Genomic DNA, 18584 nt, shown 5'->3' with positions numbered 1-18584 from the left:
GAAGAACAATCCCTTCCTCCATGGGGAAAGTTCCCGTTCAGTTCTGTGTTGCACACGTCTTTGTTCCTAATATATTTAAATTTTCCTAATTGGAGTAATCAATTGTGGTGTCTTCACTTTGTACCCTTCAAGCTTCCTTCTCCCAAACCTTCAATTTTGCCCCACTCACCCCTCCCACCTCCCCTGATACTAAATATATTTGCCTCAGCCTAGAGTTTCAACCCTAACATCATCTTGATTAATCCAACAGCAACCCAATCAGAGCAGGTGGGCTTCCCAGTTTCACTGCATGTGGGATAGAGTTTAGAGGGGGTTGGATAAAGACCATCTTTCTGCAGGAATCTGGACTTTACTAAAGTAAGAGGAAGTAACATCATAGGGGAAGGTTTGGAGAACAGGACAAGTGAGTAAGGGACAGTCTCTGAACTTACAGACACACTGAAGCCATGAACATCTAGGGGAGGCCGGTGGTGTGCAGCTGTCCATGGCCAATACACACCCTAACACCATACCCTGCTCTAGAAGGTATGAAGAAGGAACCAGGAGTGACACTTGAAGGAGAATACTCTGGAAGGAGAGCCACTACAGAAGAATGGCATGCTTATAGCTCTCTTTTCAGTGTCTCAGCCCCTGGGATTTCTCAGAATCATTATGTGACAGAAGGAAGAGGAATAGTAGCGATACTAAAGACACCATCTGTGTACTGTGATTGCTATGGGCTATGTGTTAGCCAGCTTCCCGTCTCTAGAACAAATACTTGAGATAATTAATTTTTAAAGAGACAAAGGTTTATTTTGGCTCATAGTTTCAGAAATTTTAGTCCATGATTGATTGGCACCATGGCTATAGGCCTGTGGCAGTACAGCAGAAGCATGCGGAAACTCATGGCAGAGCCAAACTGCTCACCTTCACCCAGGGAGCAACAGAAAGAAAGAAGAAGGGGCCAGGGTCTCACCATTCCCTACAAGGCACACCCCCAATGACCTGAGGACTTCCCATCAGGCCCTCCCTGTTAAAGACTCCAGTACCTCCCCATTGGGCCACTGTAGGGACAAGCCTCTATCACACGGACCTTTGGACCTCTAAGATCCAAACTGTAGGAGGTTTTTTTTAAAATTTTATTTATTTATTTTAATTAGGTATATATGACAGCAGAATGCATTTTGATTCATTGTACACAATTGCAGCATAACTTTACATTGCTATGGTTGTACAAGATGTAGCCTCACACCATATGTGCAGTCATACACGTACCTAGGGTAATGATGTTATTATGTTGGTCTGTGTTTAAAACCTCATATCTATTTTTGCTTTAAAATAGAAGATTTTTAGTGGGGTTAAAATTCAGCTTCAGTATCACTTTTCACTTGTCAACTTTGACTTCTGGGTTTTACTTTGGGGTAATATTTTCTCATGAATGTCGAAAGTGTTTCTCAGGTCTTATGATCAACATGTAAAACATTTAGATTTGAATGAAGGTGTGCCTTTCTATGTGAGCTCTGCCTAAGAGCATCTGAGGATGCTATATTAAATACCAGGACAGTTTGCTGCTAATCAGCCTAATATAATCTATTATTTAAAGTACATACAGACCAGAAAGCTCAGGTTTTATTGCTCAGTGGCCAAATTTGTGGGATTATTTTGGAGCAAAGCAAGTATTCACTCTTCCAAATGTGGCCGGGGAAGGCTAGCTTATCTCAGGACCTCCTCTGCGGCTCAGTAGGTGCCTTTCTTCCTGCTGGCAATGTACCAGCATCACAGGTGCCTTCATTTTAGATATTTGCAAATATTGCCTAAAAACACTTGCACTGTGGACTTTGTTTGGAAAGTTAAAATCCTTGATCAGCAAGCAGCACTTATACTCTAGTTCAAAAAAATAAGTGAATAGCAAGTCATGTCCATGTGGAATGTGAAGGAACTTGTTGTCAATCATAGAGTTCTTTTGAGATCAAATGCTGCACCTCTCACTGCAATGTCACTTCTCCTGGATGTTTCAGCAGATACCGGGTCCCTGTTTAAAGGGGCAGAAAGACTTTATTCTTTGTTATCATTGATGGTTGGGGACAGTTTGGTATCAGGAAGTTCAGCTTGACATGGCAATTTAGATTTGCCAGAACACTTTAATCTCCATTCCTGTTGTTTTTCCTCTCTAAACTGCATTGCCTTATTGCAATATCAGGCAGTTTTCTTGGGCAAATGAATTTTCTGTTTTTGAGAAACACACACAGTTTTCTGACTGAGAATCTCACTTTTCTTTTTCAGTAGCTGTTTTTCTCTCAGGAGGAGCTTCATTTCTGCATAGGGAGGATGGGCAAGCTTTTATTAAGTCATTTGAAATTTTACTAATGGTGCTGATTTAGTTAATAATTAAGCTTCCATTCTTTAAATGTTTTCCCCTTACATGTTAAATCAAACGTCTACATTTCAAAGTTGTATAGTGTAATATATGAAAACATCCATGAGAATATATTTAATGAAGCTCTGATTTCTGTATTACTAAAACAAGCAAAGTGTTGAATTCTGAGAACAAGAAAGAGACAATATTAGGCTTTTAATAATGGCATCTTAACTCTTTGTAAATCCATATTACCTATAATATGTATAATACAGATTAGCATTTTACAACCAAAAAAAGTAGCATGATGTGACTAATAATACTGAGACTGGACATTTTTTCATATCAAAAATCATAAGCTTAAATTACCACAAGTTTTCTCAATCAAAGCACAGCACAGAAGATACAACAGGTGCTGCCTAAGTACACTGCTCAGGTTGCACAAGAATGAAAAAAGACTTTTTAAGCAGGATTTTAGGATCTCCTCTGTCTCCATTTAGTATCTGCTAGCCAAGTCACAGAGACCTCCTAGGGGATAGCAACAGATGATCTCCTTGAAGGTTTTCCTCAGTTCTTGACTCCGGAGTGCATAAATGAGAGGGTCAATGATTGAATTACACATGATCAGTATGAGATACAAGTTAAAGTGAGACATGAAGCACACACAGTATGGATTCTGGGGGCAAGAGATGTAGAATATTAAGTGAAGGAAAAACGGGGCCCAGCAGACAACAAAGACCCCAATCAGAATGGTCAGCGTAATGGCCCCCTTCATGTTGGCCCCTTGGCGGATGGCGCCCGTGCCTGGGAGGACCGCAATCCTCTTAATGTGAAGTCTGGCCATGAGGAACATGTGGACATAGAGGGAGGCCATGAGAGCCAGCATGGTGAAGAACATGGTGATGAGGCAGATGATGACAGCGCTGCTGTCGGAATAAATGATGAACAGCACCCCCGAAACCGTACAAGCCACCCAGATGCAGCTTATGGTGATCCCGACCCGCTTCACGGTCATTATGTTATGGTACTGCAGAGCATAAAAGATGGTAAAGTACCTGTCCACCGCAATGGAAAGCAGGCTGCAAATTGATGCAAGCAGAGAGCTACAGATCACCGAGTCAATGACATTATCAATATTCACCGTGAAACTCTGCGCGTCCGTGTCTGTACTGTTTAACAGGGTGATGACTATGGTCTCTGATCCATTGGAAACGCTCACCAGCATATCGGCCACAGCCAGGCTACAGATGAAAAAGTACATGGGTGAGTGCAGATTCTTGTTCTTGGCTATGGCCACGATCACTAGAATATTCTCCAGCAAGCTAATGACACCCAAAGTCACAAACACCTCAGGGGAGACAAAAAGTTGCTCGTAGCAACCCCCATCCGAGTAGCCCTTCCCCAGGGTCTCGCTGGCGTTGCTGTGCAGTCCGTAGCTGCTGCGGTTCCAGAAGTGCAGAGAGGTGTGCATCCCACGGGGGAGGGTGGAGTTCATCATCTGGTCGCAAAGTGGACTCAAATCCCCCTGGAGTCGATGTCCCCTCCCGGGTCAGGATTCTCCGTTATTTTCTCCCAGACGTGATCAGTCTGAAAGTTAGGAGGCTGCGATTGGCATTCTCGCTGGGGATGCAGCCGCAAGCCTCACAGCTGGAAATGGAGTTTTTACTCTCTTTCAGGTACAGCTCTGACCGTTATCAGGTTAGAATCTTAGGCTGCGAGATGCTCATTCTCCGTAGACAGAGTCGGCTGTTTGCTTTTTGTTCTCACTTCTGCTTAAACTTTAGCCTTAGGCATTCGGGTCTTTTCAAAATGATTTTCCGGGGAGCGGCTGAGCCATTCCACAGCCTCTGACAAGGGTCAGCTCCCAGCCTCAGCGTGGCTTGGAGCGTGAGAAGTGAGGAGCCAGGATGCCGCCGCGGACTTTTATCGTGTGTGGAGGAAAAAAAACCTGAAGCCTGGCTCCTCCTCGGCTTCCTTCTGACCAATCCAAGTGCAGTGCAAGTCCCCAGCCGTTCAGGATCCAGCGCCACGCGGATTCACTTGCAGAAGCTTGTGAAACCGGGGACCAGCAGAATGTGAGGCATGGGATTTCCCTTCTCAAGTTTTCAAGGAAAACAGTCCCTAGAAGACATTCTGTGATGTCACAAGACGTTCTCTGAAAGCAGCCAGGCTTACTCCTCCTTAAAATAGAGGTGTGCGTGTGTGTGTGTGTGTGCGCGCGCGTGTGCGCACGCGCGCGCACTGAAGCGGAAAACCCTGTCCTATGTCCTGAAATCCCCCAGGATACTGAATTTATCTCCTTAATTTCTTTGAATTAAGGACACAGGCAGAAATGCTTTAATTTAAAATACCCGAAATACGGTGGATATGATCAAAGTGTGTATTTGCATGTACAAATATACACAATGAAGCCCTTATTCTGAATAATTAAAATGCATTAATGAAAAATTTAAAAAATCTGAAACAGATAGACCTTATAATACAGGCAGGCATGCTACGGATGAAAGAACTATATAGATAATTACAGTTTGGCAAGAGGCCCAAGAAAGGGTTCATTTATTGTGTACTAAAATCTGATATTTCTCCCTTGCAGAGTTTCCGTTATCAAACCTGGAAAAGTTTTCATTCACAACATTTAAAGTCCAAAGGCATTATTATAACCATATTTGCTCTGAATACAGAAAGAAAGAAAGAAAGAAAGAAAGAAAGAAAGAAAGAAAGAAAGAAAGGCAATATTCTGTTTTCTTTTTAAGGCAACATTCTGCTTTTGTTGTTGTTTGTTTACTTTTACTTTCACCGCTGAAGACTTTGTAAATTAGACCTACAAACCTTGACAACTGTATCTGTTCAAGCCAAGACTAGTCGATGCAAATTATTAATTGTAGTGGGAATATTTTGCTTAAGCTAGTTTCAAAAGAGTGTAACAAAGTTACTTTTGAAATTCCTTAAACTCCAGGTTAAGGCATTTTATGTATTGTCATTTTCTTGTTATGATTACTTCCCCCCCCCCCCCCCAGTGAAGACCTTTATTTTCATTTCATAGGAATCATTTGTTAAAATAGGAAGAGACTTTTCTTTAATTGGTGGGAGAAGGGATGTCTGATGACAAGATGGCAGGAACTGTGGGGGAGGGGTTTTCTGGAATCTTTTCTGTGAGGGTTGGAGGACGCAGATGATGAATGGATTCTCTTTCCTCATCCTTCTCCTCCTCTGTTTCCCCACATCTCACATTGCCTACTCTCCTTAGGGCTGGGGGCCTGGTTACATGGAGTCCTGGCTCCTGAATGCTTAAAGGAAGGTCCAAGGCTGAGCAGCAAAACACAAAGGGAGAAGACAGAAGGCCCCGGGTCTCCATCAGGTTGGGGGGTGATCATGGTGCGCTTAGGCTTCCTTCCAAGGGCGGCAAGGGAAGAATCTGCTCCAGGCCCTCTCCTTAGCTTCCAGAGGTCCTCTTGTCCTGTGTCCTGTGTTCAGGTGGTCTGCTCTTCTTTTAATTTTTTATTTGTTTTAATTAGTTATACAGTGGAATGCATTTATGCACTTTGATATATGTAGATGGGATATAATTTCTCATTTCTCTGAGTGTACAATGTTGCAGAATCACATTGGTCATGCAGTCACATATGTACATAAAGTAATAATGTTTGTTTTGTTCTACTGTCCTTCCTATCCCCACACCCCCTCCCTTCACTTCCCTCTATCTAATCTAAAGTAACTCTATTCTTCTCTAGTGCCCCCGACCTTATTGTGAATTAGCATCCGCATGTTAGAGAAAACATTCGGCCTTTGTTATTTTGGGATTGCCTTATTTCGCTTAGCATAACATTCTCCAACTCCATCTATTTACTGGCAAAGGCCATAATTTTGTTCTTCTTTAAAGCTGACATCTGTCCCTGGTTTGTAAGTGCTGCTCATAGAGTATAAAATAGGGGAGAATTTTTTAGAGTTAATTCTTAACTCTCAGCTATCCTCAGGACCTTCATCTCTTTCTCTTTTGCGACAGACAATGCTATAAGCATTTTTTCCTGAGCATGGAGCCAAATTAACAGATTCCATCCATTTCTGGAATGGAGTGGGGCCTTATGCCTGAATTCCAGCTAGTGGAATGTGGACGGAGCCAGGCTCACTATGTACCTTCCACTCGCCGGCTTTATTCTTGCATTTTCTCTGTCAAGCAGATGAGTACAGAGTATCTCAGAAGCCTCACGTTATAAATGAAAGAAGCCCAAATTCCACAAGAATCCTTTCTTTTCCCTATTTTGTATTTACCTCAGCAGCAAATTATCTAATCAATATACAATATAGAAGAAATCTTTCAAATTATTAAGCATCAGATAGTTGACTCTGGGCAATCCCCTTCCTGACTCAACTCTTGCTGAGTGCTCCTGACTCCCCTTGATGGCACATTGTCCCATTGGCTCACCTTAAAATTCACTTTCTGAGGCAGATGGAGAAAAGTCAAAGACATTTGACTCAGAAAGCCCTAAACTGTCTAATTTATCCATCTGATTGGAAGTGCTTTTGGGGTCTTATCAAAGAATGTATTGCCCAATTCAAGGTAATGAAGTTTTACACTTCTGATATTCTGTATTTGATGAGACTCATCTTTTCCTTTAATTCTTTAGATATTGTTTCCACTAATACTTTGAACATGTTTATATTTATTGACTAAAAGTGTTTATATATTGAGTCTAATATGTAGGCTTCCCCAGGAATAATTTTTATTGACTGCTTTTTCCCTGCTCCTATATATATGATCCTACTTATTTATTTGAAAGACTCCTTTTTTTTTTTTCAACTGAAATCCTAAATAATGTAATGTAGCAATTCTGGAATTCAGATTCCCTTTCTTACTCAGGGTTTGTTGCTGCTGTTGGTTATAGTTTGCTTAGCAGTGACTTTTCTGAGAGAAATCTGTAACGCCTGTCTTCTGTCTTGTGTGCCCACTGAAGTCTCTGCTCTGTTGGCTTATTGGTCAGCTAGTGATTGGACAGCGTTTCCTCACATGCCTAGAATCAAGAAGTCTCCCAGTCTTTGCTGAGGGGCTCTGTGTGTGTTGGGGAAACACAGCATTTGACAACTCTGCCTTAGCTTTGCTTTCTGTTTGCACAGAGCTACAGGTGGAAGCTTAGGGTTTTCTCAGGTCTTTCCTATGCATACACACTGCCCTACAGATACGCACAGCATTAGGGCCCAGCAATGTGTCAGAGCTTTTTATTTAAACCCCTATGAATACCCAACTAGCTTTCCTTTCAATTTTTTTTGGATAGTTATTTCCCCCAATTTTTATCCACTGCCTTAGATAGCCATGATGTTCAGCAACTATCTGGAGGTTTCAACACCGTCCCAGGGAAAACTCTGTTCTCAGTGGGGGAGTTCTGAGTCAGGCCAGATGAGAAAGCCCTGCCAGTGGAGTGATCACCCTTCTGAGGTAATGGATGGGCTCTGAAGGAGCTGCCAACCATTTCTCCCCCTCTGCTTCCTCAGTGACTGGTTTTCAGTATTTTTGACAAGCTGCTGGTTTTCAAGAATACCAACAGAGCTGGTAAGTGGAAGGTGAGATTAGGTTCAGCAAATGCTACAAAGTTTACTCTTCTTATTGCAATTCAGCCATTTTCTTGACTAAATACTCCCTAGATTCCTTAAAGCCCTTGCTAATTTTCTGAGTCCTGAATATGTTAATTCTGACAAATTTTTGCTATTGGTGTGTTTGGCCAGACAGTTTTCAGTGCCCTTACTTCAGCATTCTCAGTAATATGACTTTCCATTCATTGATTTTTATCTTTTTTTTAATATTTATTTTTTCAGTTTTCGGTGGACACAACATCTTTATTTTATTTTATGTGGTGCTGAGGATCGAACCCAGCACCCCGTGCATGTCAGGCGACTGCGTTAACGCTTGAGCCACGTCTCCAGCCCTGATTTTTATCTTAAAAAATCAAATTATATTGATTTATGCCAATCTTCTCCCTTAGCAGACTATTGATGAACAATTTAATATTTCATACTTATTCTAAATATTTTATCAGCTTTCATATGAAAAATAGAAGAATTAAAGAATTGGTAGAAAAGTTGAATAAAATAAAAAAATATATTTGGAAACAATAATAGTTTAAGTTAATACTTGAGAACAAAATTATTGCCTTTTTTTACAAGAAAGGGGTTTTAATTATGAACATGAGAATCACACTGAAATCTCAGAAAATTATGTACATATACAATCTCAAATTTAATTATTTAGTGTATATTTATAAGACATTATTTGTATGGTCAATTATGCTGAAGAAAGTATCTCCAAGGAGGAAATTTATTTGTCTTCTGTGGTTTAGTTCTCTGTACCCAAAATAAGCTAAACCAGCAATGTTAGATATATGGATAGGATTTTTGAAATTTTATTGCAGGTGATTTTTAAAATTCACACAGAATTGAATTAGATCAGAACATTTCTGTTCTGAGAAAAACTTTTTCTTATATTTTATAACAACAGATATAAAACAGTATTATACAGAAATGTTTACCAAATTGTGCTACTTGGAACTTGGTTTTTAGGGAATGTTAGAAGTGTTTTCCAACTTGAAATAAATGAGAAGATTCCAAAGTCAAATAATTTTTAGAAAGTATTGAAAACTTGTGTCTCTCTTGAAATTTCAAACTTTGCATGAACATATAGGGTTTCTGAAATTTCCTACTGTAAGAAAATTACTTAGCCTGCTTACTTCCTAAACTTACTGGAACATAGGGTGCTCCTTTTCTCATTTTATTTTACTATTACATTTATATAACATACTATAACTTTGTTCTGTAAGAAAGCTTTATTTCTTCCTCTTTAATTATACTGCATCTATGTTACCTCGGAGATCTGAACTGCTGGTACAAGAAATCCATCTGCAACATTAGCCCAATCTTCCACACTCTCAAGTCAGAGTCCAAATTGTAAATTTGTTCCAAAGTTAATTGATATTTCAGGAACATTTTGAGCATAAGGCAGATTTGGGGTTTATGTTTGAATTATTTTGTCTGGAAGAAACAGGTGAATACGTGAAACTGCACCCGGCTGAACTGAGACACATGGGGGCGTGCAGACTGCAACCTTATCAAACATTTACCAGAGACCCCAGCTCACTCTGTGTTAGGAGGCACATTCCTTGAAATATATGGTCTTAGAACTTCCTGTGAACTTTCAGACAATCTTCTCTCTGCCTCCCTTCATAATAACTCACAAGCTGCAACCCTTCTAAAACCCATTTCCAAAAGTGCCTTCAGATCCTTCCCTTTAAAATACCCTTTGTTCTAGATTCATGCTGGTGTAAAACTATGTTTTCATTGACCAAATTACTCTGACTACAAAAATTTTGCTCATTTAAAATGCTTAGCAACCACCTTACACATGCATTGCTCTCATTTATAAAAGGTATCTTCCTGTGAAGGACCTGAGTAGGAAGAAACTTCTAGGAAGTTGGATCTTAGGGCAAATACAGCAATGGTCTTTAGAGACCTGCATGGTTAGGTAAGCCCTGTGCAGTTAAAGACCTACAGGTACTTTTTTATGGCTGACATGAAGACTAAGAACTGATCAAGTGGTATAAAGAGAACCACAATGGAATCAATGGACCATCAAGAACTAAAGTTAAAAGGAAATACAATGGTCAGTGGGTGCAGATCCAGCAGAGCTGTCCAGTAGATCAGAATTGAGAAAATTTTGCTAGATCAAGTAGTTGGGGAGTAATTGGTAATTATAGCAAGATTAGTGAATGGAAAGAGTGGAAGGAACAAGTACAGTCTTAACAATGAGGAAAGTAAAGATAAGGAATACTGTTTTGTTGTTGTTGTTTTGTTTTGTTTTTAACAATTTCCTGTGGTCCTTCATTTCCCCAGAATAACATCTCATTGATGTCTCCCTTTTCTATCCTTTAGCATTGCATGTTCTGTCTAACCACTGCCCTTCCCCAGCAGAACCAGGAACTCAGGGTTGCTCAACTCTTCTGCCATAGCACTATATAAAACAACTGTGCTAGAATGTCAGTTATTGCTAGCATATTTGTCCTCCTGACAAGCATATGAGTTCATTTATGGCAGAGAACATTTACTCTTCTTCAGGGTGTTTCCAATAATGCACAGTGTCTGACACATTTTGCAAAAATAGAAAGATTGTTTAACCTCAATTAATTGATTGATGAGTGGATGAATTGTATAAACTAAGATTAATTTTTAATTTATATCTTTTCTTATTGTATCTAACATTTAGTTTTAAGTTTACATACAGTAAGATTCACTGTGGTGCACAGTTCTGTGAATAATTCAGCCATCATCTGTAGTTTTCAACATGCATATCTTAATCATATTCTGTTAGACACCTTTGGTTCTATTTCTTATAGAACAGGTACTGGTACTGAGAGTGTAGATTTAATATTTTTTCTTTAAATACTGGTAGAATTCATCAGTGAAAGTTTCTGGGTCTGGAAAATTTTTGGAAAGCAGTTAAATATTAAGTAATATTCCCAATATGTATGCACAAATCTACTTCTTGACTGAGTTTTGGTAGTTTTTGTCTTTCAAAAACATATAAGTTTTTACTAAAATCATTTTTATCTTTCCAAGTGGAAATTAGGTTTTTGATGTTAACTTATTTATACTTGAAGAATTTTAATTAAATAGGAGTTTAAAAATTTTTAGTCTAATTATGTTGTTCTATAAATAAGAACCAAACGAACATGTCAGTTGTCCCTGTTTCATTCTAAGCATAACAGAGCTAGAATTATAATCTAGTTGCTATGATCTCATCTGTACTTCTTTCCCTTTAATTAAACTGCACCTATTTTAGTTCAGAGATCTGACCTATTAGTACATTACATCCATCTACAACAGTAGCCCAGTTTTGCACATTCTCATTCCAGAAGCCAAATACCTTTGATCATCATAAAAGAAAACTTCTTAAACAATGAAACAAGGTGGAGAAGACTTTAGAGAGAAGAAACTTAAAGTTAGTAGTAGCTTTGAAGGGATTGGCTTTTCTTTTCTTTTATTTTTACTTATTTATTTTTATGTGGTGCTGAGGATCGAACCCAGTGCCTTGCATGTGCTAGGCAAGTGCTCTACCACTGAGCCCCAGCCTCAGCCCCAAGGGATTGGCTTTTCCACATGAACTCCTGTTTTTTTTTTTTTTCTGAAATAGGTAGAACCACTGCTTTTGGGGGGCATCAGTTTTATTCACAGTATCTTTACTGATTTGATATAAACATGCCATGGTGGTATACAACTGTAATCGCAATTTCTGGGGAGGTTGAGGCAGGAGGATCTCAATTTTGAGGCCAGCCTGGGAAACTTAGTGAGACCCTGTCTCAACAACAACAGCAACAACAAAATTACTAGCAATGATGATGTAGTTCAGTGGTTGAGCGCCTGCAGGTTTAATCCCTAGTAACACGCACACACATGTGCACACACAAGTGATATGAAAATATAGACATAAAATTCCCATCTTATTGGTACGTTCTCAGAAATGTTAACCACACTTAAGAATAAAATCATGTCATGCTAGTTAGGTTTATCATAATAAGTTTTCGTGCACATATAAAAATTTTAAGTATATGCCTCATTTTCTTCTCTCTTCAATTATAATAATTATTATCATCATGATCATTTCAAGGATTACTTTGAGAATTAAATGAACTAATATTTATGAAGCACTTTTATTTGTGATTTCATAAAGTAAATGCTATATAAGCATTAGCTATATTTATTGACGTTTTTCTAACCTAATATTTTTTATGACTTTTGTAGTCTACCTGGGGATTGCACATTCTCTGTAGGACTCCACATTTTGCACACTGTGATCACGGGAGCAGTTCTTAAAGACACTTTTGGTTATTAAATTCAATTTCTTGTTGATGAAGATAGTTTCTTTTTGTGTGCAAACATTCCCTGGTACTTCATATATCAATAAACTTCCATTCTCAGCTCAGGGCAACATTGTTTAGTCACTTCATGCTCAATAACATGTAGGTTGCAATTAGATGCTCAAGTGAACTGATTTACATATATATATGAGAGAGAGAGAGAGAGAGAGAGAGAGAGAGAGAGAGAGAGAGAGAGAGAGACTTGCAACCCAAATCTGGAGATGAGTCTCCTTTTCAAGGAACCTGGTGTTCTTTATAGCAATAGAGCCCATTGTGAACACCTCCCTCTTGCTTTTCAGTGAATTTTGGGGGTTGGAGAAGTACAGTTTGACATTTAAAATCTATTTTTAGTGTGGAGATGGATTCTGACAAGGTTTATTGCTGCATTAAGGCTCTACCAGTAAACAATCTAAAAACTCAATATATACTTAAAGTTATAGGTTTCTATGTGCAGTAGATATATTTTCAAAGCTTTATTACAAATATAATCTTCATAATTTAAATTAGTTTTTAATTAAGGGGACTTTCTGTCATTTTACAGCCCAACTTTTCTGTTAATCAAAACTCCATGCTTAGATATATAGGTGAAGCTTTTCTTGGATAAAACTATGACAAACAAATTTGTAATAAAACTTGATATTCCTTCCTTTATGATTTCATTGATTTAGATTCTCTTGTATTATATGCCTCAAATGGTGTTTCTGCTATTTTACCACTTTTGATTGTATCTGGTGAAATAGGGTTGATAGTTTTGTATGATAATATACACCAGGCTCTTGGATTTTCCTATGACTTACAAAATAAGAAGTTGCAAAATAACAAAGTTTGTTGCTCTCTACTAAATCTTACATTACAGGAAAGAGAAAAAGTAATGTTATTTCACAGTTATATTTTTTAAAAGTCTGTAGAGGACAATGGACTGTTTTGTAAAGTCAAATTCCATACAGGTGAATTATTTCATATGTCCAAGAGATTTAAGACTCCAGAAGAGGTCCTGTAACACCTAAAAAACACATCTTGATTTCCTTCATAGATTACTAGTGTTCAGGTTGCTTCTGCTCTTGACTAGGAAATCTTCAATTCATTTCTTAGAATGTTTAAAGTGACTTAATGGTGTGCCTCAGTCAGACTTCCATCACTGTCACCAAATACCCGAGGTAAACAACTTAAAAGGGTAAAAATTTATTTTGGATGATGATTTCAAAGACTTTGGTCTATAGTTATTTAGTTCATGGTGTTTGGGAATGTGGTGAGGCAGAATTTTGTGGTAGTCAAATGTGTTTGTGTAAAGTTTCTCAATTCATGGCAGCCAGGAAGAAAAGAGAGGAGGGGTCAGGATCCCAATATTCTCTTCAGGGTGCCCCCAGTAACCTAATTTCCTTCTAGTAGGCCCCACCTGCTAAATGTTCCACTACTTCTAAAGAGCACCACAGGATGATGACCAAACCTTTAGCATATGAGACTTTGGGGACAACTGAGATCCAAACCATAATCGGGTGTATGACACATCTTCTCTTATTTGAGCTCAGTGACTGTGCACCTTTTTCCAGAGTGAGAAAACAGTGTAATTCCCATATCCCAACCATATCTCAACCAGGCATTTGCCCAGGTGAAAAGAAAAACCAAAAAACTGGTGGCAGAGTTTGCATGTGTCAAGGAAGGAGATGTTGGAAAAGACCACACCTGTGCTGGGTATATTTCTGAAATATGAAGAAGCAAGTCTTAAAAGGTGCCTCCAAAAGTTTATTATCCTCCAATAACTGAATCCACAGATATCGAACTACATGAAACCCTTGTCAAAACATTTAAAAAGTTGATGGTTAAAATTATCAATAAATTTAAAAATATCTAAAGAATGAACTAAGGGGAAAAAATACAGGATATGAAAGAACATTCCAACAGAGATATTCTAAAAAAGAGCTAAACAGAAACCTTGGAAATGAAAGGCCTAATAAATCAAATTTTAAAATTTCATTGAAATTCTTCCCAATAGACTAGATAAAGAAGATGACATAATCTCAGAGCTTGAAAATGAGGTGTCCAACCTTGGACATCCAGGCAGTATGAAAGAAAAAAATAAGAAACTGTGACTAGAGCTTTTCACCAAGATGGCGCCAAAAGCCAAGAAGGAAGCTCCTGCCCCTCCCAAAGCTGAAGCCAAAGCAAATGCTTTGAAAGCCAAGAAAGCAGTGTTGAAGGGTTTCCACAGTCATAAAAAGAAGACCTGCATGTCACCTACCTTCCGATAACCCAAGACACTGCGGCTCCGGAGGCAGCCCAGATATCCTCGGAAGAGCGCCCCCAGGAGAAACAAGCTTGACCACTAAGCCATCATCAAATTCCCTCTGACCACTGAGTCAGCCATGTAGAAGATTGAAGACAACACACTTGGGTTTATTGTGGATGTCAAGGCCAACAAGCACCAGATCAAACAAGCTGTCAAGAAGCTCTATGACATTGATGTGGCCAAGTTTAACACCCTGATCAGGCTCGAGGGAGAGAAAAAGGCATATGTTCGACTGGCTCCTGATTATGATGCTTTGGACGTAGCCAACAAAATTGGGATCATCTAAACAGAGTCCAGCTGTCTAATTCTAAATATACTTTCTTTTTTCCCCAAAAAAATGAAAGAAAGAAACTATGACTAGAATATAAAATAACTGTAGGACAAACCTTAAGAGACTAAACTTAAAGCTCATCTTCACTGAGGAAGCAGCATGATACAGACTAATGACATCAATTACCTGGTCAGTAAAATTACCAAAACAATTTTCAAACCTTGGTAACAAGAAGGATATACAGTCAGCATTTAGAACCCCAAATTGACAGGTCCAGAAAAGAAACTTTCATGACACACTGTAGTTAAAATGTCAAAAGTGCAGGTCAAAGAAAGAATTTTAAAGCTACAAAAGAGAGACACCAGGCAACATTTAGAGGGAAAGCAGAATAGCTTAAGATTTCTTAGAAGAAACTCTAAATTTCATAAGGGCTCAGAATAATGTAGTTCACGCCATGAAAGGAAATAACTGCCAGCCAAACATCTATATCCAATCTATCAATCAGTATACAGGAAGAAATAAATACTTTCCAAGATAAGCATAAACTAAAGTAATTAATGACTTCCAATCCAGCTTTGCAGAGGATATTTAAAAGAACCCACATATAGAAGATGAAAATAAAGCAACCAAAGAGCTTGGGAAAGAATAAATCTCGTTAGAAGAATAGGCAAGCCAATGAGAATTAGGATCAAAGCAAAACATTAGAAATAAATCAAATGACAGCAATATATATATATATATATATATATATATATATATATATATATATATATATACCTCTCTATGATAACACTGGATATAAATGGTTTCAATTCTCCAATTAAAAGACATGAACTAGAAGTTTGGGTTTAAAAAAAGACCAAAGTATTTGCTGTCTGCAGGAAACACACCTCAGAGGCAAACACATCCACAGATTGAAAGTGAAAGATAGAAAATAACAGTCTATGCAAATGGGGCACAAAAGCATGCAGAAGTAGCTACTCTCATATTAAACAAAGCAGACTTCAAGTCAAAATTAATTAGAAGAGACAAGGAGGTCAGCATATGTTGGTAAAGGGAACAATCCAAAAATAAGATGTAACAATAGTGAATATGCCTCAAATGTTGGTGCATCTAAGAAGATGAAACAAGAAGTACTGAGACATAAAGGCTCTGATAGCCTCCAATACAATAATGTTGTGTAATATCGATACACTAATAGACAGGCCACCCAGTCATAAAATCAACAGATACTATAGACTTAAATCATTCTGTAAATCCAATGAACTTAGTAAACATCTTTAGAATGTTTTATCAAATTACAGCTGAATTCACTTTCTTTTCAGCTGCTTATGGAACTTTCCCCCAACTAGATAATATTTAAGGCCAGAAAGCAAGTCTTAGTAAGTTAAAAAGAGTGGAACTAGATCCTTACATCTTATCAGATCATATGGAATGAAATTAGAAATCAACAACATGAAAAAGTACAAAAGTGATACAAAAACGTGAGGATTAAACAATATACTTTCAAATGATGAATTGATCATTGAAAAAATCATAAGAAAATATTTAAAAATTCCTAGGATCAGGTGAAAATAGAAATACAGTATTTCCAAATCTCTGGGACATGGAGTAGGCAGTTCTAAGAGGGAAGTGTATAGCCATGAGTGCTGACTTAAAAAAAAAATCAGAAAGATCCCAAATAAATACCCTAATGATGCATCTCAAGGTCTTGGAGAAATAAGAATAAACCATTCCCTAATCCAGTAAAAGGGAAGAAAAAAAAAGATCAAAGCTGAATTAATGAAATAGAAAAGAAAGGAACAATAAAAATGATCAATGAAATAAAGAGTTGATTCTTTGAGAAGGTAAACAAGATTGATAAACCCTTGGACAAACTAACCAAAAGCAAGAGAGATAAAGCTCAAATCAATGAAATTAGAGTTGGGGAGATATTACAACAGACACCACTGCTATTCAGAGCATTATGGGGACTACTCTGAAAACTTATATTCCAATAAAGTGGAAAATCTAGGAGAAATTGAAAAATTTCTATGCATGTAAGACCTCCTAAAATTGAACTAATAAGATTTAGATAGACCTAAAACCAATAACAAGAAATGAGATTGAAACAGTGTTATGGGTTGGATTTGGAATGTCCCCCGCCCCCCCCCCCCAAAGTTGATTTATTGAAAGCATGATTCCCAGTGCAGCAAGGTTCAGAGGGGAGGCTTTTAGGCAATTATTGGCTCATGACAGGTCTGGCCTCATCAGTGCCTTAATCCAATGGATGGATTAATTGATAGCTGAACATACCACTGGGAGTTGGGTCCTAGTTGGAAGAAGTAAGTCACTGGGGGATTCCCTGAAAGGATTTAACTTTTCCTCAGCCTCTTTTTCTGTTTCTCTTTTTTTTTCTTTCTCTTTCTTCTTCTTCCTCTCCCTCTTCCTCTCTCTCTCCCCGTTGGCTGCCATGAGCTAAGTAGCTTTTCTCCCCCATGTCCTTCTGCCATGATATTTCTGCCTTAGATTCAGCTGACCATGAGCATCTTTCCTCCTCTAAGTTGTTCTTTTTTTAATTTGATCTTATTATTTATACATGAGTAGAATATATTTGGAGATATTTTACATATATGCAATATAACCTCATTCTTCTGGTTGTACATGATATAGAATTACATTGGTTGTGTAATCATATATGCACATAGGAAAGAGAGTCTGATTCATTTTACTATATTTCCTATTTCTATCCCCTTTTCTTCCCTTCATTCTCTTTTGTCTAATCCAAAGTATTTCTATCCCCCGCCTCTCCATTGTGAGTTAGCATCCATGTATCAGAGAGAATATTCAGCCTTTGTTTTTTGGGATTGGCTTATTTCATTTAGCAAGATAGTCTCTAGTTCCATTCATTTATTGGCAAATGCCATAATTTACTTTCTCTTTATGGCTGTGTAGTATTTCATTTTGTATATATACACCACATTTTAAAAATCCATTTATCTGTTGAAGGGCACCTATTTCCATAGTTTAGAAATTGTGAATTGAGCTGTTATAAAATACTGATGTGGCTGTGTCACAACAGTATACTGATTTTAAGTCTTTGGGATAAATGCTGAGAAGTGGGAGAACTGGATCAAATGGTGGTTCCATTCTAAGTTTTCTGAGGAATCTCCATACTGCTTTCCAGAGTGGTTGCACCAATTTTCAGTCCCACCAGCAATGTATGAGTGTACCTTTTACCCCCACATCTTCACCAATATTTATTTTTACTTGTATTGTAATAATTGCCATTCTGACTGGTGAGATGAAATCTCAGTGTAGTTTTGATTTTCAATTGCATTTCTCTAACTGCTAGAGATGTTGAACATTTTTTCATGTATTTGTTGACCATTTATATTTCTTCTTCTGTGAGGTGCCCATTTATTAATTGGGTTATTTGGGGGGGGTTGGTGGTAAGTTTTTTTTTATAAACTAAGTTGTTTTTAATAGGTTTTTAAACAGCAATGAAAAGCTGACTAACACAAACAGTAATAAAAAAATTCTCAAAAAAGAAAAGCCAGAATCAGATGGATTCTAGACAACTAATGCAAATATTCCTCAAATTAGTCCATAAAATAAAAAGGGGTGGAACACTTCCAAATGTATTCTATGAAGTCAGTATCACTCTGATTCCCAAACCAGATAAGGAAACATTAAGGAAAGAAAACTACAGACCAATATCTCTGATGGAAACAGATGCAAAAATCTTTGCTAATACATTATTAGCAAATCATATTTAAAAACATATTATCAAGTCAGTTTTATTCTGTGGATGCA

The 18584-nt window shown here is 37.9% G+C and overlaps 1 protein-coding gene and 1 pseudogene across 1 annotated transcript; one reads left to right on the top strand and one right to left on the bottom strand.

The window, feature by feature from the left end:
- Nucleotides 1-827: 827 nt before the first annotated feature.
- Mc4r (melanocortin 4 receptor) lies at nucleotides 828-4223 on the bottom strand. Its single transcript, XM_046441727.2, has one exon. The coding sequence runs from the start codon at nucleotides 3831-3833 to the stop codon at nucleotides 2832-2834; it is 1002 nt and encodes a 333-aa protein (XP_046297683.1). The 5' UTR covers nucleotides 3834-4223; the 3' UTR covers nucleotides 828-2831.
- A 10116-nt stretch (nucleotides 4224-14339) lies between these two features.
- Nucleotides 14340-14804, top strand: LOC124090908 (large ribosomal subunit protein uL23-like; annotated as a pseudogene).
- The last annotated feature ends 3780 nt before the right edge of the window (nucleotides 14805-18584 follow it).

The sequence above is a fragment of the Marmota monax genome, unplaced genomic scaffold (genome assembly GCF_021218885.2).
Source record: "Marmota monax isolate L192 unplaced genomic scaffold, Marmota_monax_Labrador192_F-V1.1 WCK01_AAM20220418_F8-fsc00286, whole genome shotgun sequence".
In the NCBI taxonomy this organism is placed as follows: domain Eukaryota; kingdom Metazoa; phylum Chordata; class Mammalia; order Rodentia; family Sciuridae; genus Marmota; species Marmota monax.
The sequence above is the reverse complement of the archived record's forward strand: the minus strand, read 5'-3'. Positions and strand labels throughout refer to the sequence as shown.